This window comes from Diaphorina citri, unplaced genomic scaffold, assembly GCF_000475195.1.
Source record: "Diaphorina citri unplaced genomic scaffold, Diaci psyllid genome assembly version 1.1 scaffold494, whole genome shotgun sequence".
Classification (NCBI taxonomy): domain Eukaryota; kingdom Metazoa; phylum Arthropoda; class Insecta; order Hemiptera; family Psyllidae; genus Diaphorina; species Diaphorina citri.
The window spans coordinates 21,577-42,500 of NW_007377929.1; the positions used below are offsets into that span (position 1 = coordinate 21,577).

Below are 20,924 nucleotides of genomic sequence, written 5' to 3' on the forward strand. Positions count from 1 at the left end.
GCCAGAATTCTATGCCAGTTCTATGCCAGATTTATTAAGAGGTTTGATAGAGGGAACTGCAACAAGGGAGGTCTGATCTTCCTGAAATCAAAGAAGGAAGGAGGACAGGAAAGAAGAAAGCCACGGCCGTTTCAAGAACGAAATTACCTGTTTAAGGTTCGCCGGAATAGAACCCACAACCTAGCACTTAGAAGACAGGCGCACTTCCAAGAGTTCCAAGCGAAATAGGCTGGCCACTCAATAGTTTAAAAAAAAAATTAAATTAAAAATAAATTAACTTTTTTGGTGTACAATTTTTTCGCAATATCTTTCATATCTTTCCAACACTCACTCCAATATTATAAAATCTGAAGTTCCCGTCCTTGAAAACCCCACAAGCATGAAAAAAGCGAACGAAAAGCCCAAAAGACAATTCGATGACAACCCATACAGCGCAACCTTTACACTCGCCGAACCGATAAACATGAAAACCAAGCTGAAAGACCGGGTACAAATGCTCATCCGGAAATGTGAGAACTATGCGCTCCTGGTGGATTTAAACCGAACTATATTGGAGAAAATACGCCGCCTTGAGTGCTGTGTGATGTGTTTGTACAGAAACAAGACGATACTGTTGACCAAAGTTCAGTATATTTTGGACTGCAAAGGTAAGTAGCTCAGGAATGCGTTCCTCAAAGGAACCTTTAAGTCAGTACTTCTTAAAGTTGTTGCCACCGCGGCACCACCCTCCCCACACACACAGTTTGAGAAGTACTGCTTTGAGCTGTGTCCATACATAGTCGACAAGCCGTCGATCGACGAGCTGAATCTGTGTTGTCCAGGCAGTGTGGACGGTTCATGCCCATCCCATAGTATGCCTCTCATTAGATGGGCGAGAAGAGACACAATACTTCCCATTTAGGTGCTGGGTCAACACGAGAACACCAGAAAGTAACCCCAGGGGGGGAAAAAACCACGATGAAAGAAAACTGAATAGCGTAGGATTGGAAAGGGGGTATGGAGGGGGAAAATGTAAATGAGAGGAAGGGAGGGAGGAAGGAGGAGAGGAGAGAAGACTTGAGGAGGGGGCAGGAGGAAGAGAACGAGGAAAAGAAAAAGGAGGAGAGAAAGGGGAAGAAGCAAGAAGCAGAAAGGAGGAGGAAAAGAAGAAGACGGAGAAGAAGAGGAAGAAGTAAAAAGGAAAAGAAAGAGGGAGGAGAGGAAGGACGAGGAGGAGGAGAGATGAAAAGAATAAGGAAGAAGAAGAAGGAGGAGGAGTAGAAGAAGGAGGAGGATGAGGAGGAGGATGAGGAGAAGAAGGAGGAGAAGAAGAAGAAGGAGGAGAAGAAGGAGGAGAAGAAGAAGGAGGAGAAGAAGAAGGAGGAGAAGAAGAAAAGGGAGGAGGAGAAGTAGGAGGAGGAGAAGAAGAAGGGGAAAGGCAGAGGAATAAGAAGGACGAAAAGAAGGAGGAAGGAAAGGAAGGGGAATTTTGTATAGGATAAAGAATTAATAAAACCCAAGAATTAATAATAAAATCAAGTTGAAAGTTAAAAGAGAGAACAATATCTCTTTTTTAGCCAAGTTCTTTTCACTTCTTTTCCCTCAGAGTCACGAAGGAACGAAAAAACCATCATCTGTCTGGAAGCAGAACTGAAGCAGAAGACCGAGGACGTTGCCAACATGTGATTCTCATTCATCGTATCTCTTTTTTAGCTAAACTTCTTTTCACTTCTATTCCCTCAGAGTCACGAAGGAACGAAAAAACCATCATCTGTCTGGAAGCAGAACTGAAGCAGAAGACCGAGGACGTTGCCAACATGTGCACCGAAATCGCCAACCTGCGCGAGTCCCGCAACCAATGCCTCACCAAAAAGGACGAGGCAGATGCGTGTGCCACCCAGACCGCCCAAGAGGGAGAGGAACTTAGCCGGGAGAACCGACAACTTGTTGATGAAGTGGCGGCCGTGAAGAGAAAGAATGATGAGAGGAGAAAGGAGTTTGAGAAGGCTAAGAATGAGATGGTTTATGGGTTTGAACAGAGTGTGATCAGCTATAAAGAGCAAGGTAAAGTTCAAAGGGTTCAACCTCAAATGACAGACTAAAATTAATGTAAAGAAAATAGTGTCTCTTATCACCCATCTGATGAGGGACATACTACGGGATGGGTATACTACGACACAGACCACATGGGTCTAATGTAGCAGTTGTTTCATTGCTTTGAAATAAAAACGGCGGAGAAACACTCATCTTGAAAAAAAGTATAGTTTGAGAACCATTCAAATTTCAAATCCAAAGCTACGTACCCAATTCAGACTAATTGCAAACTATAGGTACCTACATAGGTTTTAATTATATTGAAGGTACAAAAGGAGAAATTATTTCGATTTGTCAGACTGGACTTGAACGTTACTAGACGCCATCGCCAGTGATGTTCACACGAGGCCAGTAGCTGGACTAGCTTCATGTCCCAGTAATCCAACTATAAAACATTTAGAGCTTAGTCTACCACTTTATTACACAATTAAAGTCCTAAGTCAATCCCTTGTCCTGACAAATATAGAACAAAGTCACCTCGAGACACTAGAAAACTTCACCACAGAAACCGCAACCCTGAGAGACCAAATCCAAATCAAAGCTCAAAAAACAGCCGACCTGAAAGCCCATTACACAATTAAAGTCCTAACTCAATCCCTTGTCCTGACAAATATAGAAAAAAGTCACCACGAGACACTAGAAAACTTCACCACAGAAACCGCAACCCTGAGAGACCAAATCCAAATCAAAGCTCAAAAAACAGCCGACCTGAAAGCCCAAATCCGTCAGAACATTGAGGAAAAGAAAACCATCCTAGAGCGAACCGGAATCTTAGCTCAAAATTATGAAACTCTGAACCAGGCTGTTGAAGATCGGGATGAAGATTTGCAAACGTGCCATCAGGACAGGGTGGAGATGGTTAAGAAAAGAGAAGAACAGGAGCAAGAGATTGTGAAAGTTAAGAAGGATATTGAAATTTTTCAGAGTGAGAAGGAGATGAGTGAAGTGCAAATGGCATCTTTCACTATTATCAGGTAATTTGGACAGGTAGGCCTTAAAGATATTTCAGAAAATCTTCAACAATGAGAGGAATGAAGCAATCTAACACTTTAACATTTTTAATAGTTGGCCAAGAACAAGTGCCATCAATTTTCTTTCATCATATTGTACTCGAAGAGTAATAGATATCTTATTATTAGTTCTTGATCTACAATCTACATCATAATATTATATGTATTATTAAAGTTAGTTATACGTGTAATATAAAAACTAAATAATTCTCTTTCTAGGGAATCATAGGTATTATACCTAATTGTAAATATATTGTAAGAATATTGTAAAGAAAGAATGAACTTATTATTATTATTTAAATTTTTACCTGAGTAGCCAATAATTTTCTATTGTCACTTGTTATAACCAAAGTAGGAAGTTAATCTGCATTTACATAACAATAGGATTTTACCTCTGGGACAGGGATTTCCAACTTCCATGTGTATGCGGGCCACATGCTACATTGGCAGGTACTTCGCGGGCCACATACACAGGTTAGGAGGCCCGTATCCAGGATTTTCTGGAGTGGATCCTCCACATTTTCGGAGTCCACCTCATAATAAAGCCCGATGGGGTTCACCCAAAAAGTCTAGTGGGTCACATGTGGCCCGCGGGCCGCTGGTTGGAAATCGCTACTCTAGGCTGCAGTCTAGGTGAATACTTGAATAGGTGCTTATGAAAACTGACAGAATGGTTTGGAATTTCAAGAAATTTTACCAGAAAACCAGATCTTCAGGTACCATTTATTATTGGAAAGAATCTATTATTATTTATATTGGACACAAATTTGAGGTTAAATATTTTCTTAGGTGGTCTCTAATAATAATAATCTTTATAATTATGTATTAATATAAATACTAGTCATGTAAACATTAACAATAAGAAAGGGATCCATATTTATTTATGGATTAGGATTATGATGTTTGAATTGGGAATGATGTCCCGGAAGTGCACTTGAAGATGTTGTTTATTCTGTAATATTTTCTATCGTAGGGCATTGTGGGTTCAATAGAGACCGTATATTTCTACTTCGGCGGTGTAGTGGTCAACTTTCTTGCTTGGTAATCAGGAGGACGTGGATTACATTACTTTCCTTCCTATAGGATAAGGAAAGTAAAAAACAGTAGCAGTAGTTGTCATCTGAACAGTAGCTAAGATTGTCAAACAACTCAGTCAAGGGGCAGTGTCTCGTAATCTATTTATTTGAATTAACACCACGTACTAGCTACATGTCCGGAGATTTCCACGGAGGATTAACATCTTAATAAGAGTCTGCAGTCTGCACTCCGCCCAGGGTTGGTTTCAAGGGGGGTTTATATGGTCCACTATGCCCTCAGCTCCTCAATGAGGCCTGGAGGCAGTTTTGTCTCCAAAGACGAAAAAAAAAAACAAAAAATTTTAGTTATTAGGTATTATTGTTAATAAAAAAATTGTTGTAAAGAGAATGTGCCCCCCTTTTTGTAAAGAGAATGTGTTGGAGTTAGCCCCGGGGCCCGGTGGGGTTGGGTTAGGCCCTGCTTTCGCTTTGCAATCACATGCACGACAAATCAGACTTCAAACAGAAGTTGTATCCAAGAGACAAGACAAGAGGGTCAAACTTCATTCCCACCTAGTATGATAGGGAAGACACTATCTAAGGACGAGAGGGCCCATTGCCAGCAAGTTCCCCCTACACACTACATTATCTGCAATTCTACATCTAGTATTTGCTTCGTACAATGGACACACAAACACTTGAAAAACAGCTAGAGGGGGAAAAAATGGGAGAAGAGCGGAGGAGAGGGAGAAGAGAAAAGGGGAGGAAGAAAGAGGAGAGAGAGAAAGCATTGTGTGACCGTGACCAAAAGAACACAATCGTTTTTTTTTTTAGTTAAATTAAGGAAGGAACCTTAAGGTAGAAACACACTACTATCATCGTCACATGAGCTCACGTGACGTGAGGGCAGTTCAGCTATCGTGAACGAAATCACCTACTTGAGAACTTTGAACTACATCTTTCTGACTCCCCATGAGCTCACGTGAAGTGTGTTTCTACCTTTAGTTGCCTCGAGAGGTGTGTAAAGATTTAGTGAGCTAGTGAGATAAAAAGAACTACTCTTTTAAGAGGACTACTCCAGTTAATGAGTCAGATCCTAACTCCCTAGCTCTAAAGGTGTGTCCACACTCGACATAGTCGACTGGCCGTCGATCGATGTCAACTGAACCGTCCACACTGCCTCTCGATAACATAGATTTACCTCGTCGATCGCCGGCCGGTCGACTCGAAGAAAGAGGAGAGGAAAGGAAGAGGGGGAGAAAAAAGAAGAGAGCAAGAGAAGGGTTATAGGGATGTGAAGGAGCAAAATATTAGGAAGGGGAGGAGAGGGAGGGGAAGGAAGACGAGGAGTATCAGGCTATCAGGAGAGAACAGAGGGATGAAAAAGAGAGGGAGAGGGAGAGAGAGAGAGAGAGAGAGAGAGAGAAAGAGGGAGAGATTCTCCTTCTCCTTCTTCCTCTATTAAAATAGAGAAGTAATACAGTGAAGTTCAGAGTCATACTAATTCCATAATTCCAATAAATGCGAGTTTGCAAGTATACTTGTAGGTACTTGTAATAACTATTTTACTTGAAGAAGTTCAATGTTCATAAATTTGAGTCAAATAAAAATAACAAAAGTTAAAAAAAAGAACTGTAGAAATTGAGGAGGAAGAGAAAGAGAAAGAGAGAGAGAGAGAGAGAGAGAGAGAGAGAGAGAGGAGAGGAGGGGCATGGAGGGGGCTACTGGCAACTTTCTCTCTCTCATTCGCTCTCTTTCTCTCCTCTCTCTCTCGCTCTCTCTCTCTCTATCTCTCTCATTCGCTCCTAGTTAGTAAATAGTAATCTTTTGTTAGCGTCCAGTGTGTTACATATTGCCATTTTTTACGCTTTCCTTCATTTTCTCCCATGAAATTACCCTATTGTCTATTAGTCTATTGTGAATTGTGCTAGTTGCTTTTCCTATCTCCACCATTAAAGTTCTCTCTCGCCTTTTCTATTTCTTCTTCTCCTTTATCTGCTTTTTGTTCTCCACTCCTTTCCAGTTTATCTGTTTTTTGTTCTCCACTCCTTCTATTATTTAGTCTTTTTTTACCCTTTTTCCTCTCTGTTTTCTTCTTTTTATTCACCTTCTTCTCCTCCATATCCTTTTCTTTCCTTCTCTACTTCTCGTGCCAGTTGCTTTCCTATTTCCACCATAAAGTTGTCTCTCGCCTTTTCTGTTTCTTCTTCTCCTTTATCTGCTTTTTGTCCTTCACTCCTTCTATTCAGTCCTATTTTCTTCTTCTTCATGTCCTTTGCTTTCCTTCTCTACTTCTTTTTATCGCTCCTCTTTTGATCCTCTATTTCCCCCTTTTCTACTTCTTTCTCCTCTTCTTCTTGTTCCTCTTTTTCTTCTTCTTCCCCCTCCTTCTCTTTCCTCTTTATGTTTTTCATTGCTCTTCCTATCTCTTCTCCTGTTTTCCCCGTTTTCTCCTTTTCCATTGTTTACTTCTATTTTGTTTTTCCTTCTTTTTTCATCTATGAAGTTATTTATACTTTATTGTACCAGTCTAGTTTCCTATCATTTCTCCTTTCAATACTTTTACTCGCAGCAATATTTTTCTCATATTTTTTATCTCTCTCTCTCCCTTTCTCTCCCTTATTCCCCATTTTTTGCTTTCTCTTGCTCTCTTTCTTATCTATTTTTGACCTTGACTCTATGTTTTTTGTTTCTCATTTTACACTTATTGTGTTTATGTATTTTGTTGGAGCACAATTTTGTTTTTATCTTTCTCTATTTTACTCTTCCCACAACCACAACACTGTGTTGTATTTAATTATGCAGTGTTGCCAGATGGAAAAAAAATATATCCCTAGATCGAAATAAAAAAGTCCCTAGATTTTGGAAAAAGTCCCTAAATTCCTATGCACATCAAACCTAAAACCACCTAAAATAGACAGATTTCGCAACGCATTTTTTTTGGGGATCGTTACGATGCTCGACGAGTTTTGGTTTCTGCGCATGACACACATTATGAGGTTTTGAACACGGGGATCGGAGTCATCGGAGTTCAAACCAAAACACGATGTTTTGGCTTGAACATGGGGTTTTTTTTTCGTAATTTCGTATTACGAAAATGAAATTTTCATGTTAGAAACGCGCGTAAATTTAAATTCTTTTTGAATAGATCACGGTTATTTTACATTTTTGAAGGGGAAATTAATTTTGACTGAAATTTTTTGATGTAGGTAGGTATCTTAATTAATTCAGAAATTAATTAAAAACAAAAACATAGCAAAAAACTCATTTTTTATGTAATAATTAATTATTAATTTTTTCTTTTCTTCGTTATCTGTTATGTCCTTTTTTTACCCATCGTTTTATTTGTACAAAAAAGAACGTAACAGATAACGAACACGGTGGAATAATTAAATTGAGAAAACAAATAAATAATTTTAAAAAATCATTGTTTCCTGTTTTTAATTAATTAATTCAAAAACTGATTTGAATAATTTGTTATTTAGGACAAGACAAAACATTGAACAAATTAAAGGTATGATTACTAGAGCGTCCGCTAGGTTCGCTTCGGTTTTCGGTTTCGGTTTTCGATCCCGTGCTAAATCTAAAAACATGAATGATGTAAACAAGATGGCGCCAACATGGGTTGCGTTATGGGGATCAGGATTCGATGCGAAATCTCCCTATTCTGTAGATGAACCACGAAGAAGTGTGATATTCTGTAGATGACCAACGAAGAAGTGTGATATTCTGTAGATGACCAACGAAGAAGTGTGATATTCTGTAGATGAAAATTAAGTCACTCAAAGAACAACAATAGAATTTGACCACACAGTTCACCGTGATCAAACATGAAAATGACCAGCCTAGTTAGCTTGGTTGGTAGCGCGTCTGCTTTGTAAGCGCTAGGCCGCGGGTTCGATTCCCGCCCGGGGCGGATTTTATCCTGATGGGATATTGTTCGTTCTCGGAACGGCTGGCTTTCCTTCTATCCTGTCTTCCTTCTCTCTTCGATTTCAGGACGATATAAATACTAGTCATGTAAACATTAACAATAAGAAAGGGATCCATATTTATTTATGGATTAGGATTATGATGTTTGAATTGGGAATGATGTCCCGGAAGTGCACTTGAAGATGTTGTTTATTCTGTAATATTTTCTATCGTAGGGCATTGTGGGTTCAATAGAGACCGTATATTTCTACTTCGGCGGTGTAGTGGTCAACTTTCTTGCTTGGTAATCAGGAGGACGTGGATTACATTACTTTCCTTCCTATAGGATAAGGAAAGTAAAAAACAGTAGCAGTAGTTGTCATCTGAACAGTAGCTAAGATTGTCAAACAACTCAGTCAAGGGGCAGTGTCTCGTAATCTATTTATTTGAATTAACACCACGTACTAGCTACATGTCCGGAGATTTCCACGGAGGATTAACATCTTAATAAGAGTCTGCAGTCTGCACTCCGCCCAGGGTTGGTTTCAAGGGGGGTTTATATGGTCCACTATGCCCTCAGCTCCTCAATGAGGCCTGGAGGCAGTTTTGTCTCCAAAGACGAAAAAAAAAAACAAAAAATTTTAGTTATTAGGTATTATTGTTAATAAAAAAATTGTTGTAAAGAGAATGTGCCCCCCTTTTTGTAAAGAGAATGTGTTGGACTTAGCCCCGGGGCCCGGTGGGGTTGGGCAAGGCCCTGCTTTCGCTTTGCAATCACATGCACGACAAATCAGACTTCAAACAGAAGTTGTATCCAAGAGACAAGACAAGAGGGTCAAACGTAAAAACAATATTATTGTGTGACCGTGACCAAAAGGACACAATCGCTCGTTTTTGTGTTAAATTAAGGAAGGAACCTTAAGGTAGAAACACACTACGATCATCGTCACATGAGCTCACGTGAAGTGTGTTTCTACCTTTAGTTGCCTCGAGAGGTGTGTAAAGATTTAGTGAGTTAAAAAGAACTACTCTTTTAAGAGGACTACTCAGTTAATGAGTCAGATCCTAACTCCCTAGCTCTAAAGGTGTCAACTGAACCGTCCACACTGCCTCTCGACAACATAGATTTATCTCGTCGATCGACTTTGTTTCGACACACCTTAAGGAGTTGAAGAGTGAGTTACAAGAATTATTAGGATCTGACTCATTAACTGAGTAGTTCACTGAGAAGAGTAGTTCTTTTGTATAACTCAGCACACACTCTTTACACATCTCTGGTGGGAATCGGGCTCAAGGAGCAATACACATACATAAAACATCATGTCCCATTTTTATGAAGCACTAAACTCGACATTTTGATCTTTTTTTTTTTTTTTTTTTTTAAGAGGTTTGTTTTTTTTTACGCAGTAGTCTTACCTACTTTTGTAAAAGTGAAAGTTTTGCATCCTTTCAAATCGACAGCAAATTGGAAATTAATTGTGATTTATGTTCATACAAAACGAAGAAAATATATATTATTTAACTATTTAATTTAATTTGATCTCTTGGTTCTTCATTATCGGGAATTGAACCCGGAAAAAATATCTTTTTTAAAATAAAAATAAGTGTAATAAAATAATGAACAAATAATAATAATCATAATAATCCTAGATTAAAAAAAATATTAAATGAAAAAATAATACCTACAAAAATTGAGAATAAATTCGAGAAAAAAAATTGCTAGAGATTCTTTTAAGCTTCCCCTGGACCCGTCTAGCAGCAAGGTCCCCACCCGAATGCCCACCCCACGTACCTAACTTCGTCAGCAAACTGAAAAAGTTCAGCCAAGTCGAAATGCTAGGAGAAATAGTCCCCTACACTGCCTTTGAACTAGAGATGTGTAAAGATTCATTGAGCTAAAAAAATGAACTACTCTTTTCAGTGAACTAGATCCTCAAGAGTAGTTCTTTCAAAACTGGATTTTCAGATTGTAAAAAGAAAATCGTCAAAAAAAAAATTCACGAAAAAACACTCGTACCGGGCCTAAGGCAGCTGAAAAACAGAAAAGAAAAAGATAATAATAAAAGAATTTAAATTGAATCCTTTATTATTATCTTTTTCTTTTCTGTTTTTCACCTACCTTAGGCCCGGATTCAATCGTACCGGGCCTTAGGCGGGTGAAAAACAGAAAAGAAAAAGATAATAATAAAAGAATTCAAATTGAATCCTTTATTATTATCTTTTTCTTTTCTGTTTTTCACCTGTCTTAAGCCCGGATTCAATCTATTCTAGCAAGATTAATTATAATTCATTTAATATTATTGCATGAGTCAGGATCCTCCAATCAAGGCAGGAGAGCAACCTCCAAGCTAGGGTGGTTTGATACCTAATTGTCAGGGAATCAGGGATGTTCGATTCCCGGCGGGGCCGAGGTTTTTTTCGGCTCTGTGCTTGTAGTTTGGGGTGCACTCAGTCTCGTGAGGACAATTGAGTAGCTACTGTAATCAAGTAGCGACCAGTGGCGGCATTACCAGTGTAAATAGATTATTGGAATACGGAAATTGATTGCAAAGAAGGCACTTGCTGTGATATCCACAAAAAGAACTGTTGTGGAAAGGCTCTGCTTTTTTACAAAAAAATAAATAAATAAATAAATAAAATAATAATATTATTAAATTGAATTTGATTTTAATTCCTCTCCTCTTCTCCATATTTCAGGATGACTTCCTGCTACGCCACTATGACAAGGGTCCGTGTAAGAACAAGCTGGGACACTCTCGCGCCTCGGTCATCTGGCATCGAACCCAGGTCAGTGAGTTGTAGAACCAGGACTAAACTTTTTTTTTTTAAAAAAAAAGGTTTGACAGAGGGAACTGTAACTGCTATGGTCTTATCGTCCCGAAATCGAAGAGAGAAGGAAGACAGGATAGGAGAAAGCCAGCCGTTCCGAGAACGAACATTCTTCCATCAGGATAAAATCCGCCCCGGGCGGGAATCGAACCCGCGGCCTAGCGCTTACAAGGCAGACGCACTACCAACTAAGCTAACTAGGCTGGCTAGAGGGGCAAAACTGTGGAACTGTAATGCAAGCCATTCACTATCAGGTTCGCCTGTCACAAAAAGCCCAATCTGAGGCTTAGGTGTAGGGGCTAGATAGCCCTAAAGGATGGGTTAAGCTTCTACGAATTACCTGTCAGGTCTACCTGGTAGTGTGTGTGCTCATCAGGTTTGAGATGGACAGTCGGACCTGATGAGGTCTACCTGACACCTGATGAGATCATATATCGAAAGATCACATCAAAAAACATGCACTTGCAAAAAATCGCTATGAAAAACGACTTAATTTCACTAGAAAACTTATTTTTTTGAGGAGCAAAAGAAAACACAACTTGGTTGTTTTGCCGTATCCAGGCGAGTGAGGTAATGTTTATTTCTCGTTTTTAACACAGGTGGTGCCACGTTCGATTCAGAGCTGATCAAGTGTTGTCCTATGTGTTCTGTACCCATTGAGAAAGATGAAGGCTGTGCCCAGATGTTGTGTAAGCGGTGCAAGCATGTGTTCTGCTGGTACTGCCTGGCAAGTCGCGATTACGGTCTTTTTTTTTTAACATTTATAAACACATGTTTAGGTAATGTTTATTTCTCGTTTTTAACACAGGTGGTGCCACGTTCGATTCAGAGCTGATCAAGTGTTGTCCAATGTGTTCTGTACCCATTGAGAAAGATGAAGGCTGTGCCCAGATGTTGTGTAAGCGGTGCAAGCATGTGTTCTGCTGGTACTGCCTGGCCTCTCTGGATGTAAGTAGATCCTAATAAAGTTTTGCCTTGGCGAGAATCGAACTCGCGACCTTGCACTTACAAGGCAGGAGAGCAACCTCCAAGCTAGGGTGGTTTGATACCTAATTGTCAGGGAATCAGGGATGTTCGATTCCCGGCGGGGCCGAGGGAATCCCAAAGATGAGTCAAAAGTCGCATCTCTACTTTGAACTAAACGTAGTATCATCGTATACAAAGCTCAAAGTTCTGACGCATGCGCAGGAGAAATTCCCCCACTTGATTCTGATTTAAGCTCCTCCTCTTTCTGAGCTTCGAAGTTGTGCTACCAAAGTTAGGTGCCGAGGGTGGGAGTCGGGTGATGATGTTAAACACGTGCAAGTCAACGTTGACCAACTTAACGATGTGATTGAGTTGCGTTGGTTTGTTGATCGCGAGCAGCGCGCCACGAATCAGACTCCGGTTGCGATTTATGAAACTCGCTGTGTAGAAAAGTCTCGCGTCTGTTTTGTCCTGGTAGGCGTTCTTTATAATCGTGTTCATATGTGACTCTATCGTTCCCAGTAGGAAATCCCCAGGGAGACCGTACGATTTTGTGAGTTCCCCAATGGTGACGCTTCCGTTTTTGGCCAGCAGCTCGTTAATTTCCACAGCCACGGTCCGGACATAATCGCTATGAATAAGCTGTCCTAGCACGATCTGGTAGTCCTTGTCCGTCTTTTGTATATCGTTACACTGGGCCTGGACAAGGGACGCTAGCTATTCATGGAGTTTTCTAGACAAGATGGAAGGTAAGTATGATAGGAAAATGGGACCGAAAACAACACTTTCCTATACCTCTACTGAACTATTCCATTTCCACCAAATTCCACACAAGTAGAGAGCAACAAATTGGGAAAAATAATGATAAAAAAAATACCTAAAGACAAACTGAAATACAAGTTTTTGGAAACACTTTTTGTAAGCCCCCTTTAGGTACACTTTTTTTTGTACGCCCTTTTTAGGTACACTTTTTTATAAGACCTTTTTAAGTACAATTTTTTGAAAGCCGTTTTTTTTTAGGTACCTAGGTACACTTTTTTGTAAGCCCTTAAGTACACTTCTCTTTACTTATCCTTCTCCTTTCCCACCGAATGCTTATACCCAATGGCAATCTCCTTCACTCGCTCACTATGCGCGTTCAAATACTCCACCACCCCCCTCCTCTCTTCCTCCACCTCCCCTTCTTCCACGAACGTAAACAACTTGACCACGTGATCATGATAGTTCATCAATTCCCCACAGAGGTCGCTCGCGAGGTGCGCTTTCAAATGACAGAGGATATTGTACACGAACTTCCCCGAAGCGTGGAGGATGTGTTCGTGAATGATCGTAAAGATGATCAGTGTTGCCAGATGGAGCACGAGGGCGTAGTTGCCATTTTCCGTCTGTTTAAGCTGTTCTATAAGGATGTATTTGTGGTTGAGAACTATAGATTTCGCCGCTACTGGTAAAAGTTTTGAAGCTAGTTCTTCTTTTTCCTCTTATCGTTCCGAAATCGAAGAGAGAAGGAAGACAGGATAGGAGAAAGCCAACCGTTCCGAGAACGAACATTATCCGGCCAGGATAAAATCCTCCCCGAGCGGGAATCGAACACGCGGCCTAGCGCTTACAAGGCAGATGCACTGCCAACTAAGCTAACTAGGCTGATGGCATGAACGAAATTAACTACAATATTATGGGAAAACTTTGAGCTACATCTTTCTGACTCTCCATGAGCTCACGTGACGTGATATTAGTGTATTTCGTCCTTTACTTTGAAAAATTTAAACTCTGTCATAGACGGGAATCGAACCCGCGTCCTAGGGTGTTGAAGATACTGTTACTGGGCATTAGTTTTAAACTTTTAAATTGAATGCCACTGATAGGCGGGGGGGGGGGGGGTAAAAATACCTCATTTTCTGGACTCAGGGGACCCCAAAACGGATGTTCATTTCCCGATTGGGAAAATTTAGATCGGTGTCTGAGACTACCAAGATAATACACAAAAAGCCCACTCCGAGGCTATTGGGAAAATTTGGCCCGATGTCTGAGACTACAAAGATGATACACAAAAAGCCCACCCAAGGCTTAGGTGTAGGAACAAACAGCCCTAAAGGATGGGTTAAGAACGCTATTACACATTGAATTAGTACAGTGAACCTCTTTTTTTTTCAAGGGGTTTGACAGAGGGAACTGTAACTGCTATGGTCTTATCGTCCCGAAATCGAAGAGAGAAGGAAGACAGGATAGGAATAAGTCATTTTACAATATTTTCCGATACTCTAAATATTATATCTAAGTATTTAATTACAGAAGAAAAAATTGACAAAATTTAATATTTTGACTTGAAACCTCTTTTGCTTTGTAATACTTTTAAAGATTTAATTAACAATCAAGTTAAAGATTCCTTTGGGCATATACAAAAAATCTGCACCAATGTTCAACTATTCAAAATTGAATAAATAAATGAAATATATAAAAACCAAAGATATACAATAATCATGCACCTTAGTTAGTCTAATAATTCTTAGATAACTTATTTATCTAATTAGAATAAAAGTTAGAAATAACAACCTTATTTTCTACCGATAAAAAAACCTTACACAAATGACCAGAATTTGAGGGGGATTTTTACATTAAAGGGGGAAAGTAAAGGTAATAATACCTTGGAAATAAGATTTAGTTTTCTAGTTTACAAGGGAGCAAAATATTTTACTATGGTAAAAATTACTAGGGGTTAGTCTGACTAGATGGGTATCCTTTTAGGGTACCTGCCTAACCTCTTAGGTACCTATGGAAGCACCAAAAATAATATCAGATTGAAATAAAGAGATTATGAGTTGAAATTTCAATCAAACAAAACTAAATTTGATTGAAAATTTCAAATCAGATTTGTCAAATTACCTAGATGACAAGAAATTGAGAGGAAAATTAAAATACCTACTTCGAAGTTTTCTTAGGTATGCAAACCTGATTTGATTATTTGAGTTGATTCAGTTTTCAGAGCCAGACAACACTTGTTGATTTGATTTTGGTTTGCGATTCTGTAAGAGAAAGAGAAAAGGAAAAACAATTAAAAATGGATTTGAAAGTGCTGGGTTTGTATCCCAGTGATATGAAATTTTTGGAATGATTGTTTAATCATGGGATAAGGGATAGGCATGGATGTAGATGATTCTGCTTTGAAGTGGCACTGATGCAGATAGAGGTATGCAAACCTGATTTGAGATTATTTGAGTTGATTCAGTTTTCAGAGCCAGACAACACTTGTTGATTTGATTTTGGTTTGCAATTCTGTAAGAGAAAGAGAAAAGGAAAAACAATTAAAAATGGATTTGAAAGTGCTGGGTTTGTATCCCAGTGATGTAAAATTTTTGGAATGATTGTTTAATCATGGGATAAGGGATAGGCATGGATGTAGATGATTCTGCTTTGAAGTGGCACTGACACAAATAGATAGGTATACCTGTGTCCCATTTTTGTCCCATTGGAATATTTCTAATCAAAATACATTGAAACACTTTCTTAATCTCTTTTCTTCTGTGAAAAAATGTGAAATAACAACTTACTAAATAAGACTATGAAAGACAGAAGTAAAATTGATATCTAACATCCCCGCCTCTGGAACTGTCTCATGCGATCGTGCAGTTCATCTTTCCACTCGACTACGATAGACTTTGCATTCATAGTCAATCCACTCGGCTGGTTGCCTTCCTTTTCCTTGCCGAGGATCAAGTACGGCCTGGAAAGCAAAACAGTTGTAAATACACAGTGAAGCCTTGATAACTTTGTGAAAATTCATTATAATTTTTGAATTAAGTGAGAGAAGAGACAGGATTTTGGTTTCAAACTGGGAGAACACCTTTCGTTTGTCGCTGTTATTCTGGAGAGAACTTTCGTAGATTTCTGCGCAAAGTTGGAGTCCTATCTTGTTCAGATCAGGCAGGAGATTCTTGCTTAGTTCGTTTATAAACTCGTGAGAGACAGGATTTTGGTTTCAAACTGGGAGAACACCTTTCGTTTGTCGCTGTTATTCTGGAGGGAACTTTCGTAGATTTCTGCGCAAAGTTGGAGTCCTATCTTGTTCAGATCAGGCAGGAGATTCTTGCTTAGTTCGTTTATAAACTCGTTAAGTGAGAGAGGGAAAAAATCACTTTCTTGATCTCAGATGTATTTGGTCATAGAAAGTAAAAATGAATACTCAGTTGGGAACTTGTTTTGAAGTCACATCTATAAAAAATTGCTACAAAAAGGAGCTGTTACAAATGAGCAACGTTATTGTAGGAATAGGTTAAGCACAAAAAGGAGCTTCTTTTTGTAATTACCCTAATTTGCTCAGTGTAAATGCTCAGATAGTCACCCATCTGGAGATCAACCATGCACAATGTTGCTTAACTTAAGCAGCCCTAGGGGAACTGTTGTATTAAACATGCTATACTGGCCGATGTTAGGTAATTATGCAGAAGTCACGTCCATGGAAGAGAAAAGCTTCTTTTTGTATTTAACCTAACCCTAAAATAACACTAATCACTGCTCTAAGTGTGAAAACTCCTTCTTGCGTTTAACCTAACCCTATAATAACACTGGTCACTGCTTGTTTGTGCCAGTTCCTTTTGTACTGAGCTTTTGTAGCAATATTCCATGGACATGTCTTCTGCACAAGTACCCTAAAGGATGTTACAAAGAGATGTTACCTCCAAACTTTCTCGGGGATTTTGCCCCAAACAGTCTTCAAGTATACTGAAATCTGAAATGCAACAACCATTTTATAACACAAGGGGGTAGACCCCAGCCTTAAAATGTACACTGATACATATTTCAAAATTTAGTGAGGAAAATTTGACAAGATCCTTGTTTACTAGAACTCAACAGGGCAAGATTTGACCACTCGACAAGTGGTAACGTTTCTCATCGACCTAATTTCAACATGAGCCTAAAACCTACAGAAGCCTTGTGTAAAACAACCAAAAAACATTACCAAATAGGAACCACAACAAATTTCCTCCTTTATTTGAATGAAAAACGAAGAAAAACCAGGAAAACTCGAAAAAAGAGACACAACTTTCACACAAAAAACTTCACAACTCAAAAACGCAAATCGCCAACGTGATAAGAAACCAGCTGATTTCAAAATGTAAACAAAACGTATCAGCAGGACTGCCAACAGAAAAGTGTGAAAAATCAATTTGAGGAAACGGATTGACAAACCATCAGTACCACATGCATTAGATTTAATACTAGAGAAAGCCCGACGTACATCTACACAAGAAACTTCCTGAAAGCTAAACTCGGGATGTGGTGGATCAGGGTGAGCAAGTATTCTGTCGATAACCTTTTGCTTGTGAGTTGGGTCTAAATTTACAGGCGGAGTCACAAAATGTTTATTCATATCATTTAGACTGAATTTAGGATCAAAACGTTTAGCCGAATCATCCACATTAACACCAAGACTCCTTAAAAACTGCCAAAGTGATTTTCTGTAACAACGGAGGTAGGTATTACTGTCTCGAAATCGAAGAAAGAAAGAAGACAGGTTAGGAGAAAGTCAGCCGTTCCGAAGGCGAACCTTATCTGTAAAGGATACAACCCCGGGCGGGAATCGAACCCGCGACCTTACGATTTTTTGGATTGTTGAGTTGAATCTTCGGACATATTATAAAAATGGTTTTTGGGGTAAGTAAGAACTGTTGCCAGCCTAGTTAGCTTGGTTGGTAGTGCGTCTGCCTTGTAAGCGCTAGGCCGCGGTTCGATTCCCGCCCGGGGCGGATTTTATCCTGATGGGATAAGGATCTGATGATGGCTGTTACGCCATCATCAGTGTATTTTTTCTTACTGAGTAAGGTTTTGTATCAAAGTTTCATTTATCAAATAGGTTTTGTATCAAAGTTTTCACTTACTTGTTGAGTTTAATCTTGGGACATTTGCACTGTAGATCCTTGTTATGAATCCACAGATACACAGCGCCCTTCTTGAGCTTGGAATCTGGGGCCCGTTTATACATGGACTGAATGTTCATCGTGAATCGAACCCACTCTTTCAGGTTGATTTTCTCACTGATTTTACCCACGATAGCTGGAAAGAGAGAGAACATATGGAATTTTAATAAAATTGTGTTAAGCACAATTAATGTCGTTCCCCTATTGGCTATTGGTACCTATGCTAAATTTTATGACTTGACTTGAACTCGAACCGCCAACCTCCAGATCCGAAGTCCACCGTGCTAACCACTACACCACAGAGGTTGGTATTGATTTTCTCACTGATTTTACCCACGATAGCTGGAAAGAGAGAGAGAGAACATTATGGATTTTTAATTATGTTAAGCACAAATGGCCGTCACAAATGTCATTCCACGATTGATAAAATTACGCTAAATTTTATGACTTGACTTGAACTCGAACCGCCAACCTCCAGATCCGAAGTCCACCGTGCTAACCACTACACCACAGAGGTTGGTAGGAGAACATATGGATTTTTTAGTGGCCGAATTGGTATAACACTGGGCTTGCACGCTGGAGGTCCTGGGTTTGATTTCAGACGGGGTCAAAGTCAAAGTTTTTTTGTTTTTTTTTCCGGCTCTGTGCTTGGAGTTCGGTATGCACTCAGTCCCGTGAGGACAATTAAGTAGCTACTTTAATCGAGTAGCGACCAGTGGCGGCATCACCAGTAAACCTATTGGAATATTTGCATTCAAATTTCGAATGCATATTTTTTTTTTTTTTTTTTTTTGCCATCCAACCGGGGGCCTTCTCCATAGCCGGGCTTTTGTTTTTTGTACCTCTGTGCTGGTTGAAGTAGTACTGCAGGTGTTCGTTGGCGTAGTTGATGCACAGCTGCTCGAAACTACCAACGAAAAATTAAATGAAAGAAAAATTTTAGTTTGGAAAAAAATAAGCGGAAAGTAATTTAAGTAAAAAAATAATTGGAGTAAAAAGTACCGTAAAAAGTTAGAGAGCAACTAACTGCCAAAGAAAATTTGCGAAACAAAATTTGGTTGGACTGTGACAGCGAAAAATTTAGTAAAGAAAAAGAGTTTTGTTTTTTTGTTTTTTTTTTTTTTTTTTTTTTTTTTTTTTTTTTTTTTTTTTTTTAAGAGGTTTGACAGAGGGAACTGTAACTCTAGGGTCTTATCGTCCCGAAATCGGAGAGAGAAGGAAGACAGGATAGGAGAAAGCCAGCCGTTCCGAGAACGAACATTATCCCATCAGGATAAAATCCGCCCCGGGCGGGAATCGAACCCGCGGCCTAGCGCTTACAAGGCGAACGCACTACCAACTAAGCTAACTAGGCTGGCCCAGAAAAATGATTTTAAATATTATAATAATATATGTACATATATGCCTGCCACTCACGCTCAAAGGTCTGTCAGACTGTCTGAGAGAGCTAGATCTTAAGTTTTTCCCGCCACAAGTTCCGTCTGTCTGTCAGACCGCGGTCTGAAAGTGAGTGGCTGACATTAGACTGATTTCAAGAAAATGAAAAAAATCATGATTCGTGCAGAAGAAAAATAGGAAGTAAAGAATCGTAGCCAGCCTAGTTAGCTTAGTTGGTAGTGCGTCTGCCTTGTAAGCGCTAGGCCGCGGGTTCGATTCCCGCCCGGGGCGGATTTTATCCTGATGGGATAATGTTCGTTCTCGGAACGGCTGGCTTTCTCCTATCCTGTCTTCATTCTCTCTTCGATTTCGGGACGATAAGACCATAGCAGTTACAGTTCCCTCTGTCAAACCTCTTAGAACAAAAAAAAATCGTGATTCGTGAATATCCTCAAATACATGAGGATTACATAAAATACATATTACATCCCTCAACTGAGATCGAACGCGAACCCCCTGCTTACCAGGCGAGCGGTTTGAAAACCTCTACCGGATTACATAAAATACATATTACATCCCTCAACTGAGATCGAACGCGAACCCCCTGCTTACCAGGCGAGCGGTTTGAAAACCTCTACCGGGAGGTAAAAAACAAGTAGGTAGGTAAACGCACTACCGACAAATGTTCATATTTACATTTCCCTTTACTTTTATATTCTCCCTTCCTAATTTATAAATTTATATTTCCAACTATACACCTACCTACCTACCTTACTTTTCCTCTCCAGCTCTCTCGTTTTTCCATCAACTTTACACACTCTTTTACAGTTTTCTTTACACTTGTACAATTTTCTTTACACTTCTCATTACAAATTTGTATAAATTCAATACAGGAAACCCAAACTTTTTTTTTTACACCTTCAGCCTCAAAGCTTGAAATAGCGTGAAAATGAAGTCAATTCAAAAGAGGAGAGAAGAAACCCCCCCTCCCAAATTTCTCTCTCACTCTCCTTCTAATCTCTCCCCCTCCTTTTCTCTCCCTCTCTCTCTCTCTCTCTCTCTCTCTCTCTCTCTCTCTCTCTCTCTCCTTCTCTATCCTATTAATGTAAGAGGCATTTCGTAAAGAAAATACCAAAAGAAAATTAATATATGAAAAGAGAGGGGGGCAAAAAAACCACGATGAAAGAAAACTGAATAGCGTAGGATTGGAAAGGGGGTACGGAGAGGGAAAATGTAAATAAGAGGGAGGGAGGAAGGGAGGAGAAGGAGAGGAGAGAAGACTTGAGGAGGGGGGTAGAAGGAAGAGAACGAGGAAAAGAAAAAGGAGGAGAGAAAGGGGAAGAAGCAGAAAGGAGGAGGAAGAGGGAGGGAGGAGGAGGAGAAGGAGAGGAGAGAAGACTTGAGGAGGGGGGTAGAAGGAAGAGAACGAGGAAAAGAAAAAGGAGGAGAGAAAGGGGAAGAAGCAGAAAGGAGGAGGAAAAGAAGAAGACGGAGAAGAAGAGGAAGAAGTAGAAAGGGAAAGAAAGAGGGAGGAGAGGAAGGAAGAGGAGGAGAGATGAAAAAAAAGGAGGAGAAGGAGAAGAAGAAGGAGGAGGAGAAGAAGAAGAAAGAATGAGGAAGAGAAGGAGGAGAGAAGAAGGACGAGGGAAAGGAAGGGGAATTTTGTATAGGATAAAGAATTAATAAAACCCAAGAATTAATAATAAAATCAAGTTGAAAGTTAAAAGAGAGAATAGAAACAAGACGATACTGTTGACCAAAGTTCAGTATATTTTGGACTGCAAAGGTAAGTATCTCAGGAATGCGTTCCTCAAAGCAACCTTTAA

General features: G+C 39.6%; 3 protein-coding genes across 6 annotated transcripts in view; 1 reads left to right on the plus strand and 2 right to left on the minus strand.

Annotated features, from left to right (window-relative positions):
- The window catches only part of LOC103509401 (netrin-1-like), a 50,721-nt gene that overhangs the window by 1,592 nt on the left and 28,205 nt on the right, over positions 1-20,924 (minus strand). The gene's annotated exons all lie outside the window — the stretch shown is intronic.
- LOC103509393 (putative WEB family protein At1g65010, chloroplastic) overlaps positions 133-20,924 on the plus strand; it is a 23,986-nt gene continuing 3,194 nt past the window's right edge. The window contains exons 1-4 of one of the 2 annotated variants that reach the window (XM_008474006.2): positions 133-647; positions 1,586-1,661; positions 1,799-2,043; positions 2,690-3,047. In XM_008474006.2, the coding sequence (XP_008472228.1) occupies positions 380-647; positions 1,586-1,661; positions 1,799-2,043; positions 2,690-3,047 (947 nt within the window). In that variant the 5' untranslated portion in view covers positions 133-379. Of the gene's footprint in view, positions 648-1,585; positions 1,662-1,722; positions 2,044-2,689; positions 3,048-20,924 lie in introns of both variants that reach the window. The other variant, XM_026823748.1, reaches the window with a different exon arrangement.
- Positions 14,768-17,852, minus strand: LOC103509392 (netrin-3-like). Of its 3 annotated transcripts, none has more exons than XM_008474004.3 (3): positions 17,683-17,852; positions 15,355-15,527; positions 14,768-14,829 (listed from the first exon to the last, which is right to left on the minus strand). In XM_008474004.3, the coding sequence occupies exons 1-2, from the start codon at positions 17,799-17,801 to the stop codon at positions 15,392-15,394; spliced, it is 255 nt and encodes an 84-aa protein (XP_008472226.1). In that variant the 5' UTR covers positions 17,802-17,852; the 3' UTR covers positions 14,768-14,829; positions 15,355-15,391. The 3 variants fall into 3 exon arrangements, 2 of the variants coding, with proteins under 2 accessions (XP_008472226.1, XP_026679551.1); XR_541370.3 differs by lacking the exons at positions 14,768-14,829; positions 17,683-17,852 and adding exons at positions 14,992-15,079; positions 16,764-16,888; XM_026823750.1 differs by lacking the exon at positions 14,768-14,829 and adding an exon at positions 14,992-15,079.